The 24849-nt window shown below is 44.1% G+C and overlaps 1 protein-coding gene across 1 annotated transcript in view; it reads left to right on the forward strand.

The window, feature by feature from the left end:
* TTC27 (tetratricopeptide repeat domain 27) overlaps positions 1-24849 on the forward strand; it is a 1165789-nt gene that overhangs the window by 1087729 nt on the left and 53211 nt on the right. Inside the window, exons 18-19 of the mRNA XM_069234695.1 lie at positions 569-680; positions 14407-14507. Of these exons, the coding sequence (XP_069090796.1) occupies positions 569-680; positions 14407-14507 (213 nt within the window). The remainder of the gene's footprint in view (positions 1-568; positions 681-14406; positions 14508-24849) is intronic.

The following is a 24849-nucleotide window of genomic DNA, read 5'->3' on the forward strand; positions in this document are numbered from 1 at the left end:
CAGAGAATGAACTAAATGAAGACATAACCTCCTTGTTAAACCAATATTATTTGAACACCACGAGGTCCAACAAGGAGGTACAGTGATGCGACCCAATGAAGGGAGAGTTTCCTTGTTAAACCAGTATTACCTGAAGACATTATGAACAATCTAGAAGGAGCGAAGATGAGACCAATGGAAGACGCCACTTCCTGGTCAAACAGTAGAACATTTATAAACCTATGAGGGGAGCATACTATGCAAGACCAAGGAAAGAGGTAGCATCCTGGTTAAAGCCCAAACTTCTTTTTGTCACATGAACCTAATCCAGACAGCACAGTATGTAGATAAATTAAAGGAGAATGTGTAAAGTAAAAATATATGTGTGTGTAACATCCGGCAAGCACCTCAAATGTTGCTAATGGCTCCCCATTTCAGTATTCTTCCAGTTATATCCACTGCTGGTTTGGAAGACGTTTTGTAGATCTTTGTAGTTTCACATTGTTTGCCTGTATTCTTGCCCCAGTTTATGATTTATTTTCAAGTGCTACCAGTGCATTGCCAATGTTTATGTACTGTTCCTTTGCAGGCCTTGCAGTATCTGACAAAGGCACATAAATGTGACACACAGAGGAGTGGTTGGGAAAAGGACGTTGCTTCTTTCAAGGAAGTTATAAAAGGAGCATTGGAGCTTTCTCATGGTAACTAACAATGTAATATTTCATTTTGTTTCTACTGGTATGGTGACATTTTTTATTGGTCAATAGAAAACAGGAAACTCGTTTGGTGAGTTTTTTTAATGCAATTATTATTCTCTTCACCGAAAACACCCCAGTATATTACACGATGGTAAACTGCATTAGGAACAGGTAAGGTCCGTTTTTTTTGTGGAGAGTGTTTTTAGCACATGGGCTCACCCAGTATCACATTCGCTAATGTGTTTCCGTTACCACCTATGTCACCAAAATATTTTAGGCTACTCAAAAGTTCGAGATATTGGTTAACTTATCCCATTAACATTATGCTTTGTTCCTAATGTTTATTAATGAATGTATTTTATCTCAAATAAAAATGTAGAATGAAACATATTGAGCTGCATGTTTTCTTGTATTTATATTGAATATTTCCATGCTCTCAGACAATATTTGAAGGTGCAATTGGCAAGAAGGGCTGAATAGTTAGCAGGGTCTAACAGTGGTGTAGCACAGTCGTGGCTCGTGGGGGTTAAAAGGGACAGGGCGGCATGAGATGAAAAATAATATATATTTTTAAATAGTATAAAAAAACTTACATGCCATGGCGCACCTCCATCCTCTCAGCAGGCACAGGATCCTAGCCTGTCCTGCAGCTAATCCTAATGCTGAATGAAAGTAGCATTAGGATTGACCGCTGTGCCCAGCCAGGGTGCTCCCAGGCAGACTCGGAGTCTGTACCTGCTCTCTCTCCAGCCTGGCAACGCGATGCTGGGTTAGAGAGAGCACAGTGCGCATGTGTGTTTGGCCGAACAGTGCACTCCCCCTCTTCCCTGTCATCCCCCATGGCCCACCCCTTTAACAACTAAACGATTATAAACATAGTTGATTGTTTCGTTGTTACGGTTTTGCAGCTGCTGGCGGGGGTGGCGACGCTCCTCCCCCCATAGAGGAGGAGCTGCCGCTGGTGTAGCACTGGGTATACAGTAAGTGGGAAGCATGGTGGATGGAATAGGATGCATGGAATGTCCTGACCAGTGAGGAAGTTAGGGAAGATCATGGTATTCATTTTTTAAATGAAGCTGAGAACTATGAAGGCAGACCAATCAAAACGGATTCTGTAACTTTGTTTTCTGAGTTCAGATATCTGTTTCCACTTCTGATGCATTTGATTTCAGACTTTTGGATAGGTTGGATGTTGCTGGTAGGGGTCATCTAATGAGAGGATAAGGATTATCTTGTCTCAGAGATACTTGGGTATAGTAAGTGAAGTGGATAGTCATAGTTTTTGCAATTGCTCGAAGTGACATCCTGTGGATTTAGGGATAATAGAGAATAAGGTATGCGTCCTACTGTATTTTAAGTCTGTATCAGTGTAGTGGTGGCATTGTGCACTGTCTTCAGCCTGCCAGGTTGGCAGTCTGAAACTTCAGAATATTGAACAGTGGAGCAGGCTAAGTTGGAGTTCAAGTTGAATCTATATATTTATAGTTTATTCTTTATACAGCACCCCACTGAAGGTCAACTAAAGCCACAATATATATCAGCAGTGCTGCAAAAGGTAAAAAAACATGACTATATAAAGTTATAAATTATTTTATTTTTTTTTAATTAAAAATGCAGTAATAGTCAGTGGGAATAGGTGGAGCCATCATAAAGTCCAAGGTTTGTTTTGCTATCCTGACATTTTTTTATTCTTTCGGAACCACAGATTTACATGGAACACAGAAACAAAACATGATTCATGTCTAGTATATCACTATGGCAGAGGGCAGATAACTTTGTACAATTGTTTACCTTCCTGTCTGTGTGTGTCACATTTCAGTGGCACATGCAGCTTCTTAAAATTAGAAAAAAAGGCAGAAGAAATAAATATCACTGTTTTCTTTTAAACTCTTACAATTATGGTGTGCGTGTATGCGACAGTGTAGTCAAATGTGGAAGAAAGTGTATCTAGGAACACAGTTGAGGAAGAACAGTTGGACTGTGCATATATTATCTTAGAGATGGCCCAAGAAGATGAGGCAGGTAGGCTTACCTGCACTTGAAAAATGAATGAATCTGGTGTGGCAAGCACCTGTTGCAGATGTGAAGTAGAGACCACGATTAGGTAGGTGGGCCTGCACATGCAGAAGACAGTCAAAAACAGTTGGCAGCTGTACAAGTGATTCCATCCTCTGTATCCATGTACTTCTGAATTGCTACTTCAGCTGCAGGGTACCAAAGTGATAGGTCATGCCTTTGATAGCTTGTTAGGGCTATCTGTAAACAAGGCAATACCAAGCGTAGTGAAAGACTGGTAATACTATGTAACCTATTTAAAGAGAAAAGCCATACATTTGTTAATTAAACATCTTTAAGTGAAGAAATTGAACTGTGTAAAAATACATTCAATTTAGGATAATTATTTTAAGAAATAACACATAGAAATATGTTACAATAATTATTTCAAACCATTATTTGTAACCATTTCAAGCAGTCAATTTTTATGAGTTTTTGTAGCAAACTTGCTCTGTGTTCCATCTGATTCAACTTTAAACAGACACTTGTTTCATTTTGGGAGTTTAGGAAATCCACCTTTCCTGCGTGGACTGCAGCACCTATTGTGCCATCCACTACTGTGGCACTGCAAACATGGCTTCACGCCAACCAGTGTACCCTGACTGCAGCAGTTTAACACCACAATTCAACCTGTCACAATAAACCATTTAGACAGGTCAAGCCTCCCTTTTATATATTAATAAGTCACTTCTATCTAGGACCTGCGGCCAACAAGAAGAAGGTGTAAGGTATTTAACAGTAGAACATGTAGACATTTAATATCAACATGTCCTGACAATGACTTGCATTGCAAAAGTTGTTTTTCATTGTAGCAGGCCTAGCTGTCTAATATTCTATCTCAGGAATAGGACTAAGTATAAAAATAATTAAGCAATGATTTTTAGTAGTTAATATAATTCCAGTTTATGGTGAGTTCGTATTTTTAATAAATATTAAGGAAAAGTAATTTTTGGAAAGCTACATTTTCCCTGCCTGGAGTATCTGGAGCCTAATTTGCATTTGCTCTGAAATTTCTCCCGGCCATTTATGAGCATTTGAATAGTGCTGAAAAAGGTGTGAAACTAATCCCAGGAGCAAATAAGAGGCTGACTTTAATAGGTGGAGATAAGATCATCACTCTGATCATCCCAGAATATGCAGGGTGGGGTCAGTGAGTATCATTTTTGTCATTACAGTGTCAAATCTTGCTTTAGTGACAAAGCTGCTTAACAGGTCTGCTGAGTTTACATATGACATATGGCACAGGGGGTACACTTGAAAGGAGGGGAAACAGGATGCCAAAACAATACCTGTGTATCCATTGCCTGGTTGCTGGAAACCACTACTTCTGTCTGTGGGTTTACTGTGGGTACAGTGACAGCCTCAAACTGGATTTTAATTTTAGATGTGGGAGAGCACTAAGATTACAGTAGTACATTTCACAAACATGCATTCCCAGCCGTAAGAGCCGAGGTTGAGTTTGGCCGAATACTTTCCCCATTTTGAAAATGCCCAAAGTAGGAAGGCACACTAGGTTGTCCCAGGTTTAAATATGTCCCAGTTTACAGTGACCTTTGTCACTGGTGATTTATGCTTTTTGTGCTATTTCTACATAAAACTTTAAAAATGAATATCTCTGGTTCTCCTTACTCAATTTTTGTCATTTTATTAATTAAATTATACTCTATTTTTCTAATTCAGTTCGGGATTTGGTATTGTTTTGATTTTGACTTTATTACTGTTTTGGTACTGCTAAAATACTTTATAGATTGCATCTTGTCTTTGTGACATCGCTATCATGGGGTTGAGTTTGTTTATTTAGTGACTTAAGTGGTTCACTTTGTGAAAGGTTGTGATTATTTGCAGAGGTGAGTAGTCACCTTCCCACTTAATAATCTACTTTCTTACATTCATTGTTGGGCTTACTTTACTAGTAAGCTAGGGGCATCTTACCTTTTACTTATGTAGGCACATTTACAGCATTTAGTTAAAGGTCATGGGTTAAAGTGCCTTTCCCCTCTATCCTCCAGTGACTCCCAGGAATCCCCTTTTTTAATCTCTCAGAGAAGTACATTGAAGCCAATTTTAAATTGGCTGTGGTCAGGAATAAAGCTGAAGGTCCTCATCTTGCTTCAAGCTCTAAGAGCTGATTAATACCCTTTAGTCAGTGCTTAATTTATTTAAACTAAAAAACTGCCTGGGCCAAACGTATTGCTCAGGAGGGCACTGCAAATGTCAAATTCTAGTACCGATACTATCTGCTAACCATCAGACACCTACAAATGTGACAATTTGGACTTTTTCAGATCTCCTAAAGCCATACGAATGGCATGAATGTGTTGGTATTATTATTTGTTTTAAGTATACTGAATTGTTAAACACACTGCTGTGGTGCTTTTCTCAAAGATAGACATTGCCTCCATGTGGGGAACTGTTATAAACATGTTCTGGTGTTCAAAATCAATTGCTGCTGAGCATTGGCAAAAAACAGTACAAATTAAGCACTGACTCTTTCCTTCCCTATCAAGATTATGGAAAACATGAAAATAAACAAGCTCAGGCAAAGCCAACTGATCCGATGTTGGTTGTCAGTGTTTTGGTTTTGCCAATGTGTGTCTTGTTTTGACATAGCTTTTATAACACTTTATTGTTGTGGGAGCTGCAAGGCCCTCACCATTGTAACAAACATTAGCAAAAAAAATGTTTTAGTCTCAAAAAGCACTCAGTGCCACAGTAGTTCCAGGCACTTGACGACTACTTTGTGTGCCAATATGCTCCTTGTGGAAGAGCAGAATGCTATCAATCAAAGTAAAGCTGGCCAATAGATGGATAGAGAGAGAAGTAGATTTTTTTTTAAAGCAAAATGTCTTGGTTAACGCCAGACCTAACTTGGGGCCCAATTCTTAAAGAAATTCACAAAAGTGCACACCTGATATATGTCTTTGCGTTAGTGGCTTTTGTGAATCCACAAGAATTTACAGAAGTAGACGAGGAAATCGTACTCCTCTAAAATATTTGTGAACTGTATTTTAGCACAAGCAAATATGCATGTGTAGACTTACTCATGCGAAAACCTGTTGAACGTTTACAAGTTCACTTTCCCTCTAACCACTTTGTTCCCAACCCTAGAAGGACTTATACTTTTGCCCTTGTCAGAACTAAATTTCCACCTTTCTTAGTATGTCAAAAGATTAGAAAAGAGCTGGTGAAAATCCTTAAAACATGCGAGTTAGTAGGTTTTCACAGACTCAAAGGTGTTCCAGCCCTGAAACTATTGCTTACTGCTTCCTCCAGTCCCAGTATGTAGATCTGCGGAAAGATGGCAAAATAAGGAAATTGTTATAGTTGGGCTTGAAATTGCTAGTTTTCAATCCCTATTCTAGTATTAGCCCTGGGATCATAAGAGAGGCTTTAATGAGATCTCTTACATAATGTGATTGTTGCCATCATTTGTCACTGCACTACATGGCACCAAAAAGACAAGTAGATTTTTTTACAGGACAAATGGATTTTTAAAAAAACCTGTCCCATGGACAAGTAAATATTTTATTAAATTCCACACCCCTGTAGGTGTTCAGTTGTATTATTTGTAATATATCAGGTTGGCCAAGTATAAATTTGAAAATACATTAGATTGAAGTACCCACGATAATTTCCTCAATTTTGAAAATAAAGTGCAATGTAGTATGAAATATTTGCTACGTTTATTCAGGATGTGGTATAATTGGGTGATGGTTAATTTTTCTACTTTCATTATGGTTGTAGTCTTTTAATGAATGGTGAATGGTTGCTACAAATATATATATATATGTATATATATATATATATACATATATATATATATATATATATATATATATATTTCTGATGGATACACCTACCTGTGGATTCCTCACCAAAAGAATTCTCCCCTCGCGCCAGCCCTCGACGGAAATTTCTTCTAGCTCTGCACGTCGACGATGACGTCACAATCGCCCGACTCCACGCGACGCCACATGACATCATCCAGGCAATAAGAAGCCCTCGTCGACGTGCAGACGTCAGTTCCCTTTTTTCCGTGCACGAGTAACGGTTAATTCTTCGAGGCTCACAGGGAGCTACTGTTTCCAACGACGATTACGATGTCGCAGCCAAGAAAATCCGGCTTCAAACCTTGTAGTCAGTGCGGGGGTCAAATGTCAGTTACCGACCCCCACGAAAATTGCCTCTGGTGCCTTAGTTCCGACCATGAGGTCGAGTCATGCGGCTCATGTCAGCACATGAATCCTAAGGCACTTAAAGAGAGGGAGGCAAAATTGTTCTTGGCTCGGTCCAAGAAGAAGAAGGAGAGGCGTCATCGGAGGGAGTCTTCTTCGAGATCCTCGAGGTCTCGTCACCATCATAGTGTCTCTCGGCGCCGTCACGGATCTCGGCGCCGATCGAGCAAGGGACGGCCCAGGTCAAGATCGACTTCTCCGTCAGCTCGGCGCCGTCCGATGTGGGAGATAAGCCCGACCGTCACCCCTCCGCCTCCTACGACCCGAACGTCACCCGGGTCGGTCTTTGAGGTCGAGCCTCCCCAGAGGCCAGAAGGTTCTCCTGGCCAGGAGTTACCTGGACCTTCCCCGGCATCTATGCCGGCGCCGGTGCAGCAGCAGCAATACCCAGCTTTCCCGGCTCCGGGAACGGATCCTGCAGCGTTTTTAAATGCAATGTTTAACATTTTTGCTTCCATGACGCCGGGTGGAAGTCATGCAGGTCCGTCTGGCCCTCTGGCCTATGATTTGGGTGTTCCGGCGTCTTATAGATCGACGCCTTTCACCCCATTTTTATCTGCTGCACCTGAAGCGGCGCCGATGCCTATGACGTCGCCCAGGCTGTCTACACCTGCTACGGCACCGTTGGATTCACCTCGGATCCGATCGACATCTAAGAATCCTATGGAGTCGGAGCTTCCGGCTTCGGACGGATCCGAGGTTCGGCACCGACGAAGATCTTCGGCGTCGGCCGACGCCTTATCGACTCCAGGCTTGGAGTCAAGGCTTAAATCGAGACGTCTGGCTCTTCGACTTTTGGAGGAAGAAGAGTACGCGAGACAACACCTGGAGGAAGGTGAAGTTTTGGAGCCCTCTGGTGACTTCCAGGGACTGGATACAGCCAGTGGCTTGGACACTACCCCGGAATGGGATCTAGCTTCCCCTGGAGAGATCACGGAGGAAGCTGCTTCATTCCACGCAGTCATTCTGAAGGCTGCAGACTTTTTGGACCTTCCCCTTCCTACTGCGGAGGTCAAAAGAAATTTATTGACAGAGGTTTTACACCCGGCTTCTGCTTCTGCTGAGCCTCTTTTGCCCTTCAATGAGGCTCTGCTGGACCCCATTAAGGCCATCTGGTTGAAACCTGTGTCCACCGCTGCGGTCAACAGAGCGGTGGCTCGTCGATATAGGGCGGCGCCTGGTGATCCAGTGTTTCTCTCCAGACAGCCAACTCTGGAGAGTCTAGTGGTGCAAGCCTCTTGTTCGTCCAGATCCTCTCCTGGCTCGTTTCCTGGGACACCTGCGGACAGGGAGTCAAAAAAGATGGACCATACTGCAAAAAAGACCTTTTCATCTTGCAGTATGGCCTTAAAATCTTCCAATGCAACTTGCATACTGGGGCGTTACATCCATGCCCTTATGGAAGAGGCAAAGGGCCACCCTAGTTTGTCTCAGGAGATGTTGCAGCTGTTGGCGGATGCTCAGGCGGCTGCGACTCAGGTGATCCAATCGGGATTGGATACTTTGGACTCGGTGGCTAGGGCTTTGGGCACGACCATAGTTTCTAGACGGCAGTCTTGGCTACGATCATCTGGCTTCTCGTCAGACGTGCAGGCCACACTTCTTGATCTTCCCTTTGATGGGGAGAGGCTTTTCGGCACAAAGGCTGACTCTGCCCTGGAACGTTTTAAGGAAAGCAGAGCGACTGCAAGATCTTTGGGACTCCAGTCGTCAGCCTCATCCTCCTTTAGAGGTTTTCGGAGGTTTAAAGGATTTGGACGTGGTTCCTTTCGTGGAAGATTGCAAGGACCACAACAATCTGCTTCTACCCTGCCATACAGATCCTTCAGGGGCAGGGGCAGAGTCTGTACGAGAGGAGCCACCTTGCAGCACTCTGCCTCTTCCTCTTCCTCGGGAGGGGTGCAGCAAGGAAAGCAGCCGTAGTCCTCCTCCACTCCCTGTCCACTTGTCTCCGGTAGGGGGGACACTTGCCCATTTTCTTCCAATGTGGGAGGTTATAACATCGGACTCCTGGGTCATCGACATTGTGAAGAAGGGGTACGCTCTTCCCTTTCGGGAATTGCCTCCTACCTTCCCTCCCCGCCCATCCTTCTGTTCGGAAGACCATCTTCTCCTATTACAGCAGGAGGTATTATCCCTATTGGCAAAAGGTGCGATAGAGTTGGTTCCCGAGCAAGAGAGGGGTCAGGGTTGTTATTCAAGATACTTCCTGATTCCCAAAAAGGATGGTCGGCTGAGACCGATTTTGGACTTGAGGATTTTGAATTGGTTCCTCAAGCAGGAAAAATTCAAAATGCTGACCCTCTCACAGGTTCTTTTGGCATTGAACGAAGGAGACTGGATGATGTCGGTCGATTTGCAGGACGCGTATTTTCATTTTCCGATCCTCAAATCGCACAGGAAGTATCTCCGGTTTGTGGTGGGATCGCAGCATTATCAGTTTGCGGTCCTCCCTTTTGGTCTTACTTCGGCACCTCGAGTCTTCACAAAGGTGATGGCGGTGGTAGCAGCAGAGCTCAGAAGAAGGGGGATAGCTGTGTTTCCCTATCTGGACGATTGGTTGATCAAAGCCAAAACTCCAGAGCTTGTGCGGTGCCATCTCCAGTCGACGACTCAATTGTTGTACGACCTGGGTTTTTCAGTCAATGTACCCAAATCTCACCTGGAGCCCTCTCAACGCCTCCTGTTCATAGGACAGGATATTCAGGAGTTTATTCCAATGTTTCAAAATGGAGCGGTAGTTCCAGTCCTCAAGATCCTTCATCTGCTCGGTCTGTTCGCTTCTTGCATACTGTTGGTCACTCATGCACGCTGGCACATGAGGACTCTTCAGTGGTGCGTCCGCAGGTAGTGGTCTCAGCACAAAGGGGATCTCGAGGATTCGATAAGGATCTCCAGAGACACTGCAGTGGATCTTCGGTGGTGGGCAGCGGTCGACAACCTCTCTCAAGGAAGGCCGTTCTAGCTGCCACCTCCAGTGGCCACGGTGGTAACGGATGCTTCCACTCTAGGGTGGGGAGCTCATCTGGGGGACCTGGAGATCAAGGGCCTTTGGTCTCCAGGGGAACAGAGGTTACACATCAATCTGTTAGAGTTGCGGTGCAATCTGAGTTCCTTTTCTCTTCCTCCAGATGTGATGGAAGTTATTTTATCGGCCAGGCGACACTCCACCAAGTCAATCTATGCTAATTGTTGGGCTAAATTTACAAGCTGGTGTGGAGAGAATAGTTTAGATCGCTTAAAAGCTGGTTTATCTGACATTTTGTCATTTGCACTCCATCTGGCACAGAGAGGTTGTGCGATTGCCACTGTTAAAGGTTATCTGTCTGCACTATCTGCTTTTCTGTGCCTTCCTGATCAACCATCCTTCTTTAAATCACCAATTGTTTTAAAGTTTCTAAAGGGACTCACTAATAAGTATCCACCCACACCATTCATTATGCCTCAGTGGGACCTTAACTTAGTCTTAACTTTTCTTATGGGGGCCCCGTTTGAACCTATGCACTCTTGTTCTTTACGGTTCCTAGTATTCAAAACTGTTTTCCTGGTGGCCATTACATTTGCCAGAAGGGTTAGCGAGCTTCAGGCTCTCACTGTGGAAACCCCATACCTTTCTTTCTTTAAGGACAAAGTGGTGTTGAGGACCAAGGCGGCTTTCCTACCGAAGGTTGTTACACCCTTTCACCTGGGGCAGTCAATTACTCTCTCTTCCTTTTACCCTCCACCTCACCCATCCAAGGAGGAAGAGAGGCTCCACCAGCTGGATCCATGAAGAGCACTGAGCTTCTACGTCACCAGGACGAAAGAGTTCAGACAGGATGAACAGCTCTTCGTTGGATACGTGGGGAAGAGGAAAGGTAGAGCGGTCCACAAGAGAACGCTATCCAGGTGGGTCATTCTATGTATTAAGATCTGCTATTCTTTGGCGAAGAGAGATCCACCTGTGGGGCTTCGTGCCCATTTCACTAGAGCCAAAGCAGCTTCATCGGCTTTGGCTAGAGGTGTTCCTGTGGCTGACATCTGCAGGGCAGCAACCTGGGCGTCCCTCCATACTTTTGCCAAACATTACTGTTTGGACTCTGAGGTTAGGAGGGATGGCCATTTTGCTCGCTCGGTGCTGCAAGATTTCTTGATTTGACCATTCGGGCACCCACCACCGGAGGTTATACTGCTTGGGGACTCTATTCTTTTGGTGAGGAATCCACAGGTAGGTGTATCCATCAGTAGAATAAGTTACTTACCTTCGGTAACGCTTTTTCTGGTGGATACAGTAACTACCTGTGGATTCCTCACGGTCCCACCCGCCTCCCCGTTGCTTGACTGGTGAAGCCAAGATCTCTTTGGGTGCGCATCCTTGATCTTGTATATATATATGTATATAGCTGTTTCATGTATATAGGTGTGATGACTGTATATACTTTTCCTTTGCAAATTAAGATAGTTGAAGAGGACATTTTGGACTTGGATTATACATTCATATATATATATTTCTCTCTCGAATTGAGCATTCATAACTGTTATTTATAATGAGTTTTATAATAAATGTTCTATTTTCATTCATTCTGGATGAATGTGTACTCTTTAGGTTTAACCTGTTCACCTCCATGGCATGTAAAAAAAATGGTGATAACTGACGTCTGCACGTCGATGAGGGCTTCTTGTTGCCTGGATGACGTCATGTGGCGTCGTGTGGAGTCGGGCGATTGTGACGTCATCGTCGACGTGCAGAGCTAGAAGAAATTTCCATCGAGGGCTGGCGCGAGGGGAGAATTCTTTTGGTGAGGAATCCACAGGTAGTTACTGTATCCACCAGAAAAAGCGTTACCGAAGGTAAGTAACTTATTCATATATATATATATATATATATATATATATATATATATATATATATATATATATATATATAATATATATATAAGATTCTGGATGAAGAAACAGGGACTCAGAGACAAATGTTTGGAAATTTGATGCTTACCAAATGGAGAAGGACTCTGAATAATATTCCTATAGCCCTAAGTGGATGGGGACGAAACATGCTGGCTATGTGTGTTTTTTATTTTGCAACAAAAATAAAATAAAGAAGATACCGTTAACAGCAACCTGGATTGGTGATATCATTGAAATGGATTCATGATTGGACTTCTTGGTTAATTGGACAACAGTTTATTGGCGTGCTCCTTCCACTATGTATTTACTGTAGTTCATATGCAGAGCACCCACTCACTAGGAACGACTTCGAGTTCGGCAGTACATATCACAACTGTCCTGTTTGTGAATTTAATGGAAGCCTCATTAGATGGGCAAGCCTGTATTACGCATAGTCAGCACTCCGTGGGCAGACTGTGTGTAGTGCCCACTCCTTCTAGAGAACAAAGCCCCATTAGCTGGGCAAGTCCCCCACTATGCACAGTCTGCGCTCAGCGGCCACACGATGCATAGAGCCCACGCGCTGCAGAGACCCAAGCCCCATCAGGTGAGCAAGTCTCTGTTACTCGCAGTCTGCTCTGACTGTCCATAGCCTGCTCATTCTTAAAACGTTTCCGAAGAGCTGGCCTTGAACAATATGGCATTTTCAGTTTTGGTTTCTAGAGTGAAAACTCTGCTTTCACATTGCTCCTAGTCTCTCGCTTCGCGTGCAAAACTGAGATGACAACAATCTGGAACATGGCCGTAAAATCCGAGGGTACACGCTTGCAGATTAATTGCATGACCATTCCTCACTCAGTGTTTATGGTTCATAAAAATGTAAATGCTTCTGCGGTATTGCTGGGTATTGCTGCTCGTTGGTTCAACCAGCAGCAATACCTAAACCTTATATCCCGGACAGAAGTTATCGCTGGGTAATGCCGGGGGGCATCCATGACATAAAAAGCCGTTTTGCCGAACCCAGTATGTATTTATGCTGTTCGGTTATGAGCTGAGGCGTGTAAGTAAAAACACAGATGTGGAAATACATTTAAGAATCCTGTTGTGCTTGCAGTTTAAATTCAGACGTCGTCTCGGTCCCCTGCGGCCTTCAGTTTGTTGGTACGATCGGCTGCTTTGTGCGCCGACGTGTAACGGCACGGGTTGCGGCCTTCTGGCACCGGCACTAATTCGCTTACAAATTAAACACTGCCCATCCTATGCACAGCCTTTCTCTCTGATTCAGCTCCACCAACACTGTTGGACGCTGTGGAGCGGCCTTCAGACTGCTCGAGAGACGTGTCGGTGGCTGTGAAGACCACTGCGACACACCCCTTCTGCACCCCCCCATCTACCTGAGCTTGTGCACCTATGCTCTAATGAAACTTCCGGAAATGCAGCGCCCACAATCCAGGTGGTTGTGTCTCTGCCCGAGGACTTGAGATCCGGTGAATCTAAAATCAAGCTGGGGGTCCTCGACAAAGGTGCTCGCTATATCTGCGGCCGCAGCAACCCCGCGAGCAGTGAGCAAGTGAACCTGGCGAAGGCCACGGTTGTAGATCATTTAGTTCCAGTCTGGCTAACACTATCTATGCATCCTGTGTCCCGCCTCCCCCGGACAGCGTATTCATAGTGATTTTGTTGGCCTGTCCTGGGTGTGTTCGCCCATCTGCTCGTGCTGTGGCCGTGAGGAGGAAAAGGAGGGAGGATTTTTTTCAAACCCAGGCCTACAATTCATAAAAAAAGACACGAAGGAATCAGCTTATGAGTGCTTGATGAGTATGAGTTGTCCAACGGAGAAAGGATGCTGCAGCACTCAAACAATATATGGCTCAAAAGAGTAAGGGGTCAAGTCTGCTACAAATGGAGTTCAGACCAATGCTTGAAATGGAAAAATAGAAGTGCAGCTACTCTGTATCAGAGTACCTGCTTCTTTCTGAGAAGTGCCGGTACTCTCCAACTAAAAGTATTACATTTATGAAAGGAAGTGCAGGTACTCTTCCTTTCAAAATAAAAAAAGTGCCGGTACTGATAACCGGACAGTACCGGCCCATTTAAAGCAGTGGTTCAAACTAAGCATCAAAGTGCTGTACCTTGTTCAGTTGAACCACAAATGTCAACTTCGATATCGTAAGACCATAAAAGTAAGGGTGAGGGTTCTTTTGAGAGACATACATCTTTAAAATCGGCGGCAGAGTGCATTCGTGCTTGCGAGATCTGCCTCTTGTACTGTGTTCACTTTCTGCTGTCCCCTTCTTTCTCATCCGTACTCTTGCTGAGCGGCCCTTTGATACAGTAGAACTGTTTCACTTTGGCCTCTTGTTCATACAAATCAGAATTGTAAACTTCGACTTGAGCCGTTGTTAAACGTACCTTTGTTGTTCCAAGAATGTCTTTCCTGTGTTTACTATTAAGTAGCTGTTTAACAACAACAACAAAAAACAACATAATGCTGTTTTTAGGCCTTGTCTGCAACGGTAATGGTATTATGTACTAGTGTGCTAAACTGAATGATGTTCCACTCTGACCCCTAGTGGCGGTGAGCTGCAGCAAGACCAAAACTAACCACCAGGAAGCCGTGCAGATGCTGTCTTCCGCTCGACTCAACTTGCGCGGCCTTTCATCCAAAGCAAAGGTGAGTGTCCTGTACAGATTCGGTTTGTAAATAGTAAATAAACTCCATTGCTTGATGTTTTTCACGCGTCGCTTCTGGATAAGCGGGCCAGGGGGTTCACATGCCCAAAATATCCTTAGAAGCCATTTGAGTTTAAGTTTTTGGACGAGTAATTTGCGTGTGTTCGAGGGCAGGGTGAACTTTGAAATAAAAAGTGGTCTTTATTGGCGGTAGAATGTTAGAAGCCGGACAGCTGCAGGTGGATTTAAAGCTGTGACATGTGAGAGGCTCGCAGAAAGTAGAGGTGGGCTAGCCAACAGATTAGAAGGGAGCACCAGTCACATTACACAAGGTCATATTTATTGTTTATAGGCATGAGGAGATTAAGGGCCGGATGTTCAAAGCTTTTTAGAGGTCGCAAACGGTCTGATTCGCATAATCGGGCCGTTTGCGACCGCTAAAAAGCTTTTTGGTATGTTCCAATGCAAAACTGCGATTCGGTATTAGGAAGTGTAGTGTTTAGGGCGTCTCTTCCTAAATCCGAATCACAGTGGTATGTTTAAATGTTTTGCGACCAAAATGCAGTTGCAAAACATTTGCAGGTTACCACCAATTCTAAATTGGTGGTAACCTATTTGCAAATGGGAAGGGGTCCCCAAAGGGACCTTTTCTCCTTTGTGAATGTCTGTAAAAGCATTTTTTAATAATTGGGAGAATTTGTCATAGCGAATAGGTCCTGCCTGCTATGCAGCATTTTATGCAGAGCATGGCAATTTTTTTTGTTTAGGTGTGTTGGTGGTGTGTTTTGCTTTAAGTATTGAATGGTTAATTTATAATTATACTGCTATTGAAACTGCATATTCATCAGAAAGCTAAAAATAACAACAATCCTCAAATCAAACTAGGCAAGCTTAAAGAAGGAAATGTCAACCCAAAAGTTCCTTTTAATTGGAAGGCAACCCTTAAACACGACTTAACTGGTGGTTTATAAGCTACAAATATTTTTGAGGTAGCTGACTCCATCCAGCCCTTCCACCGCATTCTAAACAAAGCATGCTTAAACAACAAGAGTTTGATTTTACATTCAGCAAACTTAGGTAATGACATGCTAAACTTAAAAGCAAACTCTTTATTTGAGTGCATTTTCTTTAGAAAGCTAGTAGGCAGTGCTTAATTTGTTAATAAAAACGTTCTGGTGCCCAAAGCTCTCCTTTGAAAAACACAGCTGCTGCAATTTAAGGTGCCACTTTAATCCATTTACAGCCACTCTCTGCCCCTCCACCTCACTCTTGCAGGGTGTGTTTTCTTTTGAAGGCTGGTAGGGCAGGGGTTCAGTCAGTTACTCATAAAATAATTTAAAAAATACAAATGACCAGTTACCATAAATCGCAATCAAAATCAGGAGTTTTATTTTAAAATCAATAAACTGAGGTAATTAGATACCGTACATAGCGGCACAAAATCCATCAGTTTTCAAACACAGCTATAAACAAAAAACACCAGTAGTAAATAATTTAAGAATGTTTGTTTGCAGTGGAAAACAAATCGCATGACTGCGTTTTCATCAGAACACAAAAAATATCAGCAATCCTCATAGCAAACGAGGCAAGCTTAAAGAACGAACTGCCATCCCAAAATCATCTTTTAACTGGAAGTCAGTCCTTAAACACGACCTTACAAGCTACAAGTATTTTAGAAGTAACTGACTCAATCACAAGAGCGACTGCACTGCAAACACTGGACAACCTAAAAAGAACACTAAGGCTTCAATGCCCAGACGGGAGGAGGGCCATCACACACTGTAACAGGAGGAAGCGTGAAAGTAGTCTGCTGGCCAACAAAAATGTTCTCTTAGTAAAATCGCCTGGGAGTGAACTAAGAGAGGGACAGTTAGAAAAATGTGCAAATAAAGAGGAAGCATTTAAGACAAGCACAGCAAAGAACGAATGGCAAGAGTGGGTGTGGTGGTTAAAAGCCCATAAACTGAATACATCATGTCTTGTAGACAGCGCTGAGAACTGCCTAAGATTGATCTAAAAATGAAACAAAAACTTTTCATTTTCTTTTTTAAAGGCATCCTGTTTTTCTTTAAGGAAAATGGGCTGCATTTAAAAGAAAAAGATTGCTTTATTTAAAAGCAGTCACAGACATGGTAGTCTGCTGACCCCCCAGCAGGCCACCATCCCTGTGATTTTTTGCAGTTCCCAGTGGGTCGCAAAGCAAGACCTACCTTATGAATATTAATGAGGTAGGTCTATTTGTGACCCACTGGGAATCGCAAATGAACTCTGTAGAGTTGCGAACATTTGAAATTGTGATTCCAAATGTACAGACATCTGTCCCTAAGCAATTTGCCCAGAATCACAGGATGTTAAGCTGAGGCTCAAGCCTGGTTCCCCATTGCCAGAGGTGGCAGCTCTGGCAGCAACACCACCTACTGGGTAGAGGGAGTGTGGTAAGCAGAAGGTAATGAAAACTCACCTCGTTATGGGTTCTAGGTTCCAATAAGACCTCCAACTGAGCCAGAGCCAAGTTTCAGGCTTCAGCCTGGCTCAAACTCTCTGTGGCACAGCACCCTGAAGGTGGAACAGGGTAAGTTTATACATTAGGTTGTGTGGTAGAAAAAAATGGATGGATAGAATAAAAGTATTAGCAGAGCTTTAAAAACTAAAATTGTCACTGAGGTGAGAAGCATCAATACATGTAATGTGTTCAGAAATGAGATAGAAGTATCGATCAGTTAGAGTGATTTGGGACCGTTAAATAAACTTGCTGATCCCCACCCATGCTGCAACACTACTTTGATGAATATATAAGAACTATTTAACGCAAACTCAGACTGTAAGGCCTGTTAATTACCTGCTTCCATAATTATGGGTCCAAAACCGCTGGTGACGTCCCTTAAAGAAGGAGTGAACATTAAACACCTTTACTGTGTCCAGGCAAAGGTAAATAAGTGCATTAGCCTAGATTACACCCAGCCCCCTCAGCTACTCCCCCCCTCCTAAAAAAGGACAGGATGTAGTTCTGATAGAGGCTTCTAACTGCCGATCCCTCAATTTTTGAATACATTCCCAAGCATTAGACTAGATCTGTAACATACTCAGCAGTAACCCTGCACGCCAGCAGGTGACAGCTCCATGTTGGTGTTGCTCTCTGCCGCATATGACGTGCCTGGGCACCACCCATGCATGATGACCTGAGTTCCTTTCTTTCTGTTCCTTTTACAGATCTGGAGCTACCCGTCGTTTCTTTGACACTCTTTCTATTAAGAATTTCTTCTAAAATTTCCAAGTGTGCAAGAGAACTATGCCACCTCCCACTTACCAAATCTACAGGATTTAAACCCATTGAGGAATATCTCAAACTGGTGTCTGTGCTAACCCACGTGTGGTTTGCCTGTGTGCGTTGGGTCGGACCATGACTCCAAGGCCTGCAGATATTGTGTCTTGACGCACTCCAAGGCCTTTTGAGACCAGGAAGGAAAGGTCTTCCTGGCAGAGCACCGCAAGTCCCTGCTCTGAGACCAGTCCAGGACTAATGGAAGGGCCTGATCCTGCTTTCAAGGTTGCTCCTGTAACAAGTCATCTTCGATATCTAAGTCCTCGGGCACATCCAAGAAACAGTGTAAGAAGTCCGAGAGGGATGCTACCTCACCCTGCTACTCTTTGTCTCCAACAAGGAGCAAGCGTTTCATTGTGCCTCCAGGTTGCTTTCTAGTAGCTGTTCTACTTTGAGTAAATTTCGTCACTTGTTTCACAGCAACCAGAATTTCCCTGGCTATTGGCATTGCTACAGCAAATAGAGAACTTCTGTGAAGACAAGCTGCAGCTTTTTGGCATTTTACTGACTTCCTCTGGAGTGCCTTTGGGCTTCAAGGAGTGGAGGTGCCTCCCAAATGTTCTTCCGCCAAAGGCTCTGCCCTCGGTGGCAGTTGGCTCTCTGAATCTGCTCAGTACTCCAGACAGACTTCTGTACTGACTCCCTTTCTGGCTTCACAACCCATGCCAGAATGCGATTCACCCACTCCGATGCCAGCATCATCGATTCTGAATGGCGACGGCTATCAAATAGTGTTGTCTGACTTCAAGTCAGCACCTACCCAGCCTTGACCGAGCCTGCATGGTTCTTTATCTTAGCTGTAACCTTTTTAGCACCCTTTTGACTCCAGTACAGTTCCTCTATCTTCTGGACGGGCTCATGTCTTTCATGAGTTATTCAACACAGACCCTGATACTGAGCGCTATGATGCTGGGGATGAGATTGTCCAGCTTTACCTTGAGTACAACTGGTAGGAACACCTCCGAGATGTCAGTGGTTTGGATACTTCACAAATACTGATCTGGTCTACCTGGGTCAACCCCTGCTCAGGCCCAGCTGTGCATCACATCACCAGATGTTGTTGCCCTGCTCTGGGTGACCTAGCATTCCTCACCCAGCACCCCACCCCTGAGAGCTTTGTGGTAATCCTAAAATCGTTTCCCAGTACACCCCCTGATAGAAATCGAAGAGGAAAGAAACTTTTGGTAAGCAGTCTTTTTCCTCTACAAATTTGGCTCTTCACACACCTTGTGGGACTCCATGGACCAAGTGTTGCCCGTGGTCCCGGAACTATACCACTGACTCCCACAGTAGAGCTATGGGATCCAGTGTGGCAATTCACAGGCACACCTTGATTTGCTCCACTGGCTTTTCAGGTGACATCCAGGCCAGCCTTATAATTCCATTTGATGGCTTCCTGACTTTTTGGAGATAAAGCAGACTTGACCCTGGAGCGCTCCAAAGATAGCAGAGACACAGCATTCTCCTTGGTCCTTTCTGCTCCTTCACACCAACCGTACAAGCTGTGTTTCCCTCTCCATTGTCATGGTAGAGGTTCCCAATGCTGCCAACAGCACCAACAAGTGCAACAGTCTCCCCAGGCCTTTTCATGGCCCCAGACACTGTAACCATAGGAGAGGGCAACAGGGAAAATGTGTGGCCCAGTCTTCTGCCCCTTCAGCTGCCGCCCCCCAGCCCAAGCCTCCTTATCCTACCCTTATACCAGGCACCCACCCTATAGGAAGCAGGATCCAACACATTCTGACAGGGTGGCAGGTGATAACTTAGAACAAGTGGGTCCTGCAAATTTAGTTATCCTTTGGCATTTCTCGAGACCCCACTGCACTTTCCACCATCCTCCACTGGCTGACAGAGGACCACTTGTCACTCTTGCAGCTGGAAGTGCGGGTTCTTTTGGCCAACAGAGCTAAACAGAGGGTACCGGTACTAGAGGTTGGTCGTGGTTGTTATTCCTTCTGCTTCCTGGTGCCAAAAAACAGAGTCCCTAGTCCCATTTTAGACCCTCGCCCTCATGCCTTTCAGCAGAAAGATATGTTCAACATGCTCATCCTGGCCTACACAAGCCCTGGACATGACGGGCGCTTATTTCCATATCTGTATCCTGCAGGCCCACAGGCGATACCTGTGGTTCACGGTGGGCCATGAGCATTTTCAGTTCGTAGTTCTCCCTTTTGGCTCTACCAGCACCCCTTGTTGTTCACAAAGGTGATGGCTTTCGCTCTGTGATGCGTTCAAAGTTCTAAAGAAGATCAGGAATGACCAGGCTCAGGTCATACCAGTGGCCCCGGTTTGGGCCCAGACAGTATGGTATCCCAAAATTTTGGGCATAAGCATTTGTCCTCCAATCAGGCTACATCTTGGGAAGGATCTCAGGTCACAGCAAAAGGGCCGGGTTTTGCACCGAAACCTGAGCAACCTACACCTCCTTTGTGAAGACTGAGCAGCAACAGTTGAGTGCCTTCAACATTCCCTCCTAAGTCGTGCATGTCATCTCGGCAGCCAGGTGTGTCTCAACTAAATCTGTATATGCCAGCCATTCAGATAAATTTGTGGCATGGTAAACAGATCGACCACTCCATGCCAAACTGCTCGAAGTTCTGCTGTTTGATTTGTCCCTCATCCACCAAAGCATTGCTCTGGCCACTGTTAAATGGTACCTCTCCACCTTTTCAGATTACCCAATATTATTTAAATCACCCGTTGTGATGCATTTCCTCAAAGGGTTAGAACATGTTTCCCCCTTCATTTGCTATGCTCCAGTGGGACTGGAACTTGTTTGGGCCTCACATTCCTCATGAGCACGCCTTTTGAGCCCCTCCACAGTAGTTCTCCTAGGCTCCTTTCCCTCTAGAGAGTCTTTCTTTTTGCTATAACATTGATGCAAGGCTTTAGTGAGTTACAGGCCTTTTATGTCAACCTGTTCTATACCACACTCCACCCAGATAAACCAGTATTCAATTTTGAGCCTCTTTCCTACCGAAGGTAGTGATTCCCTTTCATGTTGGTCAGAATATCACAATTCTGGCATTCTTTGCTCCATCTAACCCCTTTAAGGCGGAGGAGGAGCAACTTTACCAGTTGGATACAAAAAGTGCTTGCAGGTTCCTCATCAATCACACAAAAGAACACTAGGAGGGTAAACAGCTCTTTATCAGGTTCAGCAAAGAAAGGCCATGCTGTGCAGAAAAGGACCACCTTGCGCTGGATCGCACTCTGCATTAAGATCTGCTACGTACTTAGCACAAAGCAGCCCCCATAGGGTTTGAGCTAGAGCCAAGGCTGCTACCAGTGCGTTGGCACCCGGGATGCCAGTTCTTAACATTTGTCAGACTGCTACATGGGTGTCACTTCATAAGTTCATGAGGCACTATTATCTAGACAGTCAGGTCCTCCAAGATGGGCAGTTTGCCCGCTATGTTCTTCAGGACTTTTTAGTTAGTCAGTTCATGGGCCCAACACTTGGGAGGTATTGCTTGGGTGTCTATTCAAAAGGTTTATCTTCTATGATGCATTCCTAATGGTAAGAGACTAGTTCACAGAACGGGGAGGTAGGAGAGTCAGTGAGGATCTGCAGTTAGATAAAGTCTCTACCAGAAAGAGCTTTACAAATATGTAACTTGTTCTTTAGAAGCAGTGTATGGTGAGCTATTTACTGGACCATCCTTGTATTTTGTATAACTTAGCAAGGATTCTTAACAGGCATCAACAAAGCTTATAGGCCTTTGTGACCTCTTTTTAATTTTTTAAGCATATGTAATAGAAATCAAAGGTTTAAAAGTTTAAAAAGAATGCTAATTTTGGAAGGTAGCAGGGAATACATTTGCAAATAAAAATAAGTGAAAGTCCCCTTGTTTTTAGGCATCTTTGCGGATGTGATTCAAGTAAATGCCATGGCTCACAGTTCAAGACAACCAATTGATGAAGTGGGCTGATCCATTGCCTTAAGTTATATGCCATCCTATTGAAGAGATCAATTGAAGAAAAGGGCTGCCGGAAAAGCCCTCTATGAATATCTACACGTATCACTTTTTTAAAATGATTTTTAAAAACATAAAGCGGGTGAGAGCTGTCTTTTGATCAGACTTAAAAAAAGTAACCGGATTCTGAAAATTGCTAGTGTTGTTCGAAGCAATCACTGCCCGCAACCAGTGTGCCCAGGCTCATGTTTAAACCAACAGTGAAAGAGTATGGAGTGAAAATCTGGGTGATACTTTGCTAACTATAGAAATGACAATGTAACATAACAGTTGATGGCTTACACAGTGGCACTGACACTCTGCATATTCTGGGGTGTTTTTGCCTTAGATTTATTTTTGATCAGTTCTATACCAGTTATTACTACCTACTAAATAAGCACTGGGAATCGTTGTCCAGATCCCAATGTGCGATTTCAAGTGAGAATATCAATTATGATGATCTGTACCCAAGAGAGTGATTTATGTGCATGGTTCTGAAGCTTCGCACATACTTTTTACAAACATCTTGTAATGGAGGTGTAATGCGCTACAAGGTGTTGACAGTTGGCAGTGGTCCTCTGGAATCTCTCTGAATCTGGCATTTAACACATTCAGCCATCCCATTCTTATTAGCCAGGGGATTAGAGATGCTTGGACTATCCACTTGAGTATGACTGTTCCTGGCCGCTCTTTAGCAGACAGTATTTTTTACAACTTCTCCAATGTCTCTTTTTTTAGTTTGTTACATGCGGCGTTGCTTTGTGGTTATTTCTGTCCTCCAGTCTTTACAATATCTACATTGGGCCTATATCACTGCCTGTTTGCTTTGATTAGGGGACTGCCTCTATTTGGAGGTTTCCAAAGTTACTGACAGGGTGCCTTCACATGGTACATTTGGTGACACTGTAGACTGCAGTGCCCAAAACTGGCCAGCCTCTCCCTTGCTGACGCACGTGATTCTTTCTTGAAGCTGTAATGTTTTTTTAAGGTCTTGCGATTGATGGACCTTACCATCTATGAAGCTCTCCTGAGTTTTTGAAGTGAAGACTCATTTCATACTCTTCTTTTCTTTCGCTGCACTTGCACTCTCAGTGTAAAGTTATGGTGCACTTTTTTAGAGACAGAGTAAGTGTGCTCCTTCTAGACTCTTGCACTTTCTCAGATATAACGCCTGGTGTCCAGTTAGAAAATTCGAAGAACTTTTGTTTTCTACCTTTTTTGAACTGTCTCGCCTCCTACTGTTGTCAAGAAACGGTGTGATTTAGAAGTATTTCCCATCTTCATTGCCATAAAATAAGGATTTACAAGTAAATGCCCTGACATTGGATAAGGGGGTTAATGCCCTGTCTGCAGTGAAATCCAACTACTGTATTTTCCGCACCATAAAGCGCACCGGATTATAAGGCGCAGTCTCAATTACGGGACCTATTTCTGTACTTAACCCACACATATGCGCACCGTATTATAAGGCGCATGCTAAAACATACGGTCTACAAAAAAAGGTAACAGTGTTCATAGTGTTGTAAAAAGGTAACGGAAGCAAAACAGTGAGTTTAGTTGAACTTTATTCTACTATTTAACAATACACAGACATTATTTTTTAATCAGTCTTCTCCCACAAACCCATCAAAGTCCTCATCTTCTGTGTATGAACTGAACAGCTGGGCAATTTCGCCATCAAACATGCCGGGTTCTCTCTCATCATTGTCGGAGTCAGTCTTGTTGCCAGGTGGCTGTTCAGCAATGATACCGGCTTTCGCGAAAGCTCAGACAACAGTTAAAGCAGATACCTTAGCCCAGGCATCCACAATCCATTCACATATGGTGGCGTAACTTGCCCGGCACTGCCTCCCAGTCTTAGTAAAGGTGTGTTCGCCGTCTGTCATCCATCACTCCCACGCCGCTCGCAACTTCACATTGAACGCCCTGCTTACACCAGTGTCCAGCAGTTGGCGTTCTTTTGTTAATCCTCCCGGAATGATGGCAAGCTCCGAATTCATTTGCTTCACTTGGTTTTTCACAGCAGCGGTAAGATGGGAACGCATGGAGTCGCAGATCAACAGGGACGGTGATGCGTGGAAAAAAACATCCGGTCTCTTTACATACACCTCTCTCAGCCACTCTCTCATTTTCTCCTCGTCCATCCAGCCCTTTTGATTGACCTTAACGATGATTTCATCTGGAAACCTTTCTTTTGGCAGCGTCTTCCTCTTAAAAATGACCATAGGTGGTAGTTTCTGTCCATTACCGTTTCAACCAAGAACAACAGTGAAAGCCGACTTCTTAGGCCCCGCTGGTCCCCTTTTTCTCCACAGTATGGTTCACGGGGATGTCAAAAGTGAGGGGGACCTCGTCCATGTTGGTGATGTGGTTGGGCTGGATCTTTTTGTCGGTAATCTTGTTACTGCAGTAGGTGCGGAAGATGGCCAGCTTTTCTTTGTAATCCGCCGGCAGTTGCTGCGCCACGGTAGTTCTTGCGCGGATGGAGAGATGACACCTTTTCATAAAACGAAAGCACCAAGACGGACCTCCTTGAAAGTGTTCGATCTTCATGTCTTGTGCTATCGTTGTTGCCTTCAGTCGAATAGTGACTGTAGAGACGCTTCTCACGGCTGTTCTTTGTTCATTAATTCATTGTTCAAGTTGGTCTTCTAACTGTGGCCACCTCGATTTGTTCCAGCGGAAACTCTGTTTCGTCTTCTTAACTTGGCGCAGTTCATTTTCTTGCTTCCTCCACTTCCGAACCATAGATTCATTGATGTTGAATTCTTTCGCAGCTGCTCTATTCCCATTTACAACCGCGTAACTGAAAGCCTGTAGTTTGAATTGTGCCTTGTAAGCATGTCTCTTCACTGGTGCCATTTTCGGGGGTCCTTAGACAAACAAATGTTGTTTTGCAGCATACCGGTAGTATACCTACTGGAGGAGTGGAGAAGGTAAACGTACGTACTGTACGTATTACATAATGTTCTCTGATTGGTTTATCACTGCCAGCTTACGTAGTGTACGTATTACGTCCCTGTGTCAGCGAAAAATGGTCCGACAGTCAATCAAGCAAAGCGCTT

This window comes from Pleurodeles waltl, chromosome 5 (assembly GCF_031143425.1).
Source record: "Pleurodeles waltl isolate 20211129_DDA chromosome 5, aPleWal1.hap1.20221129, whole genome shotgun sequence".
NCBI classification, from domain to species: Eukaryota; Metazoa; Chordata; class Amphibia; order Caudata; family Salamandridae; genus Pleurodeles; species Pleurodeles waltl.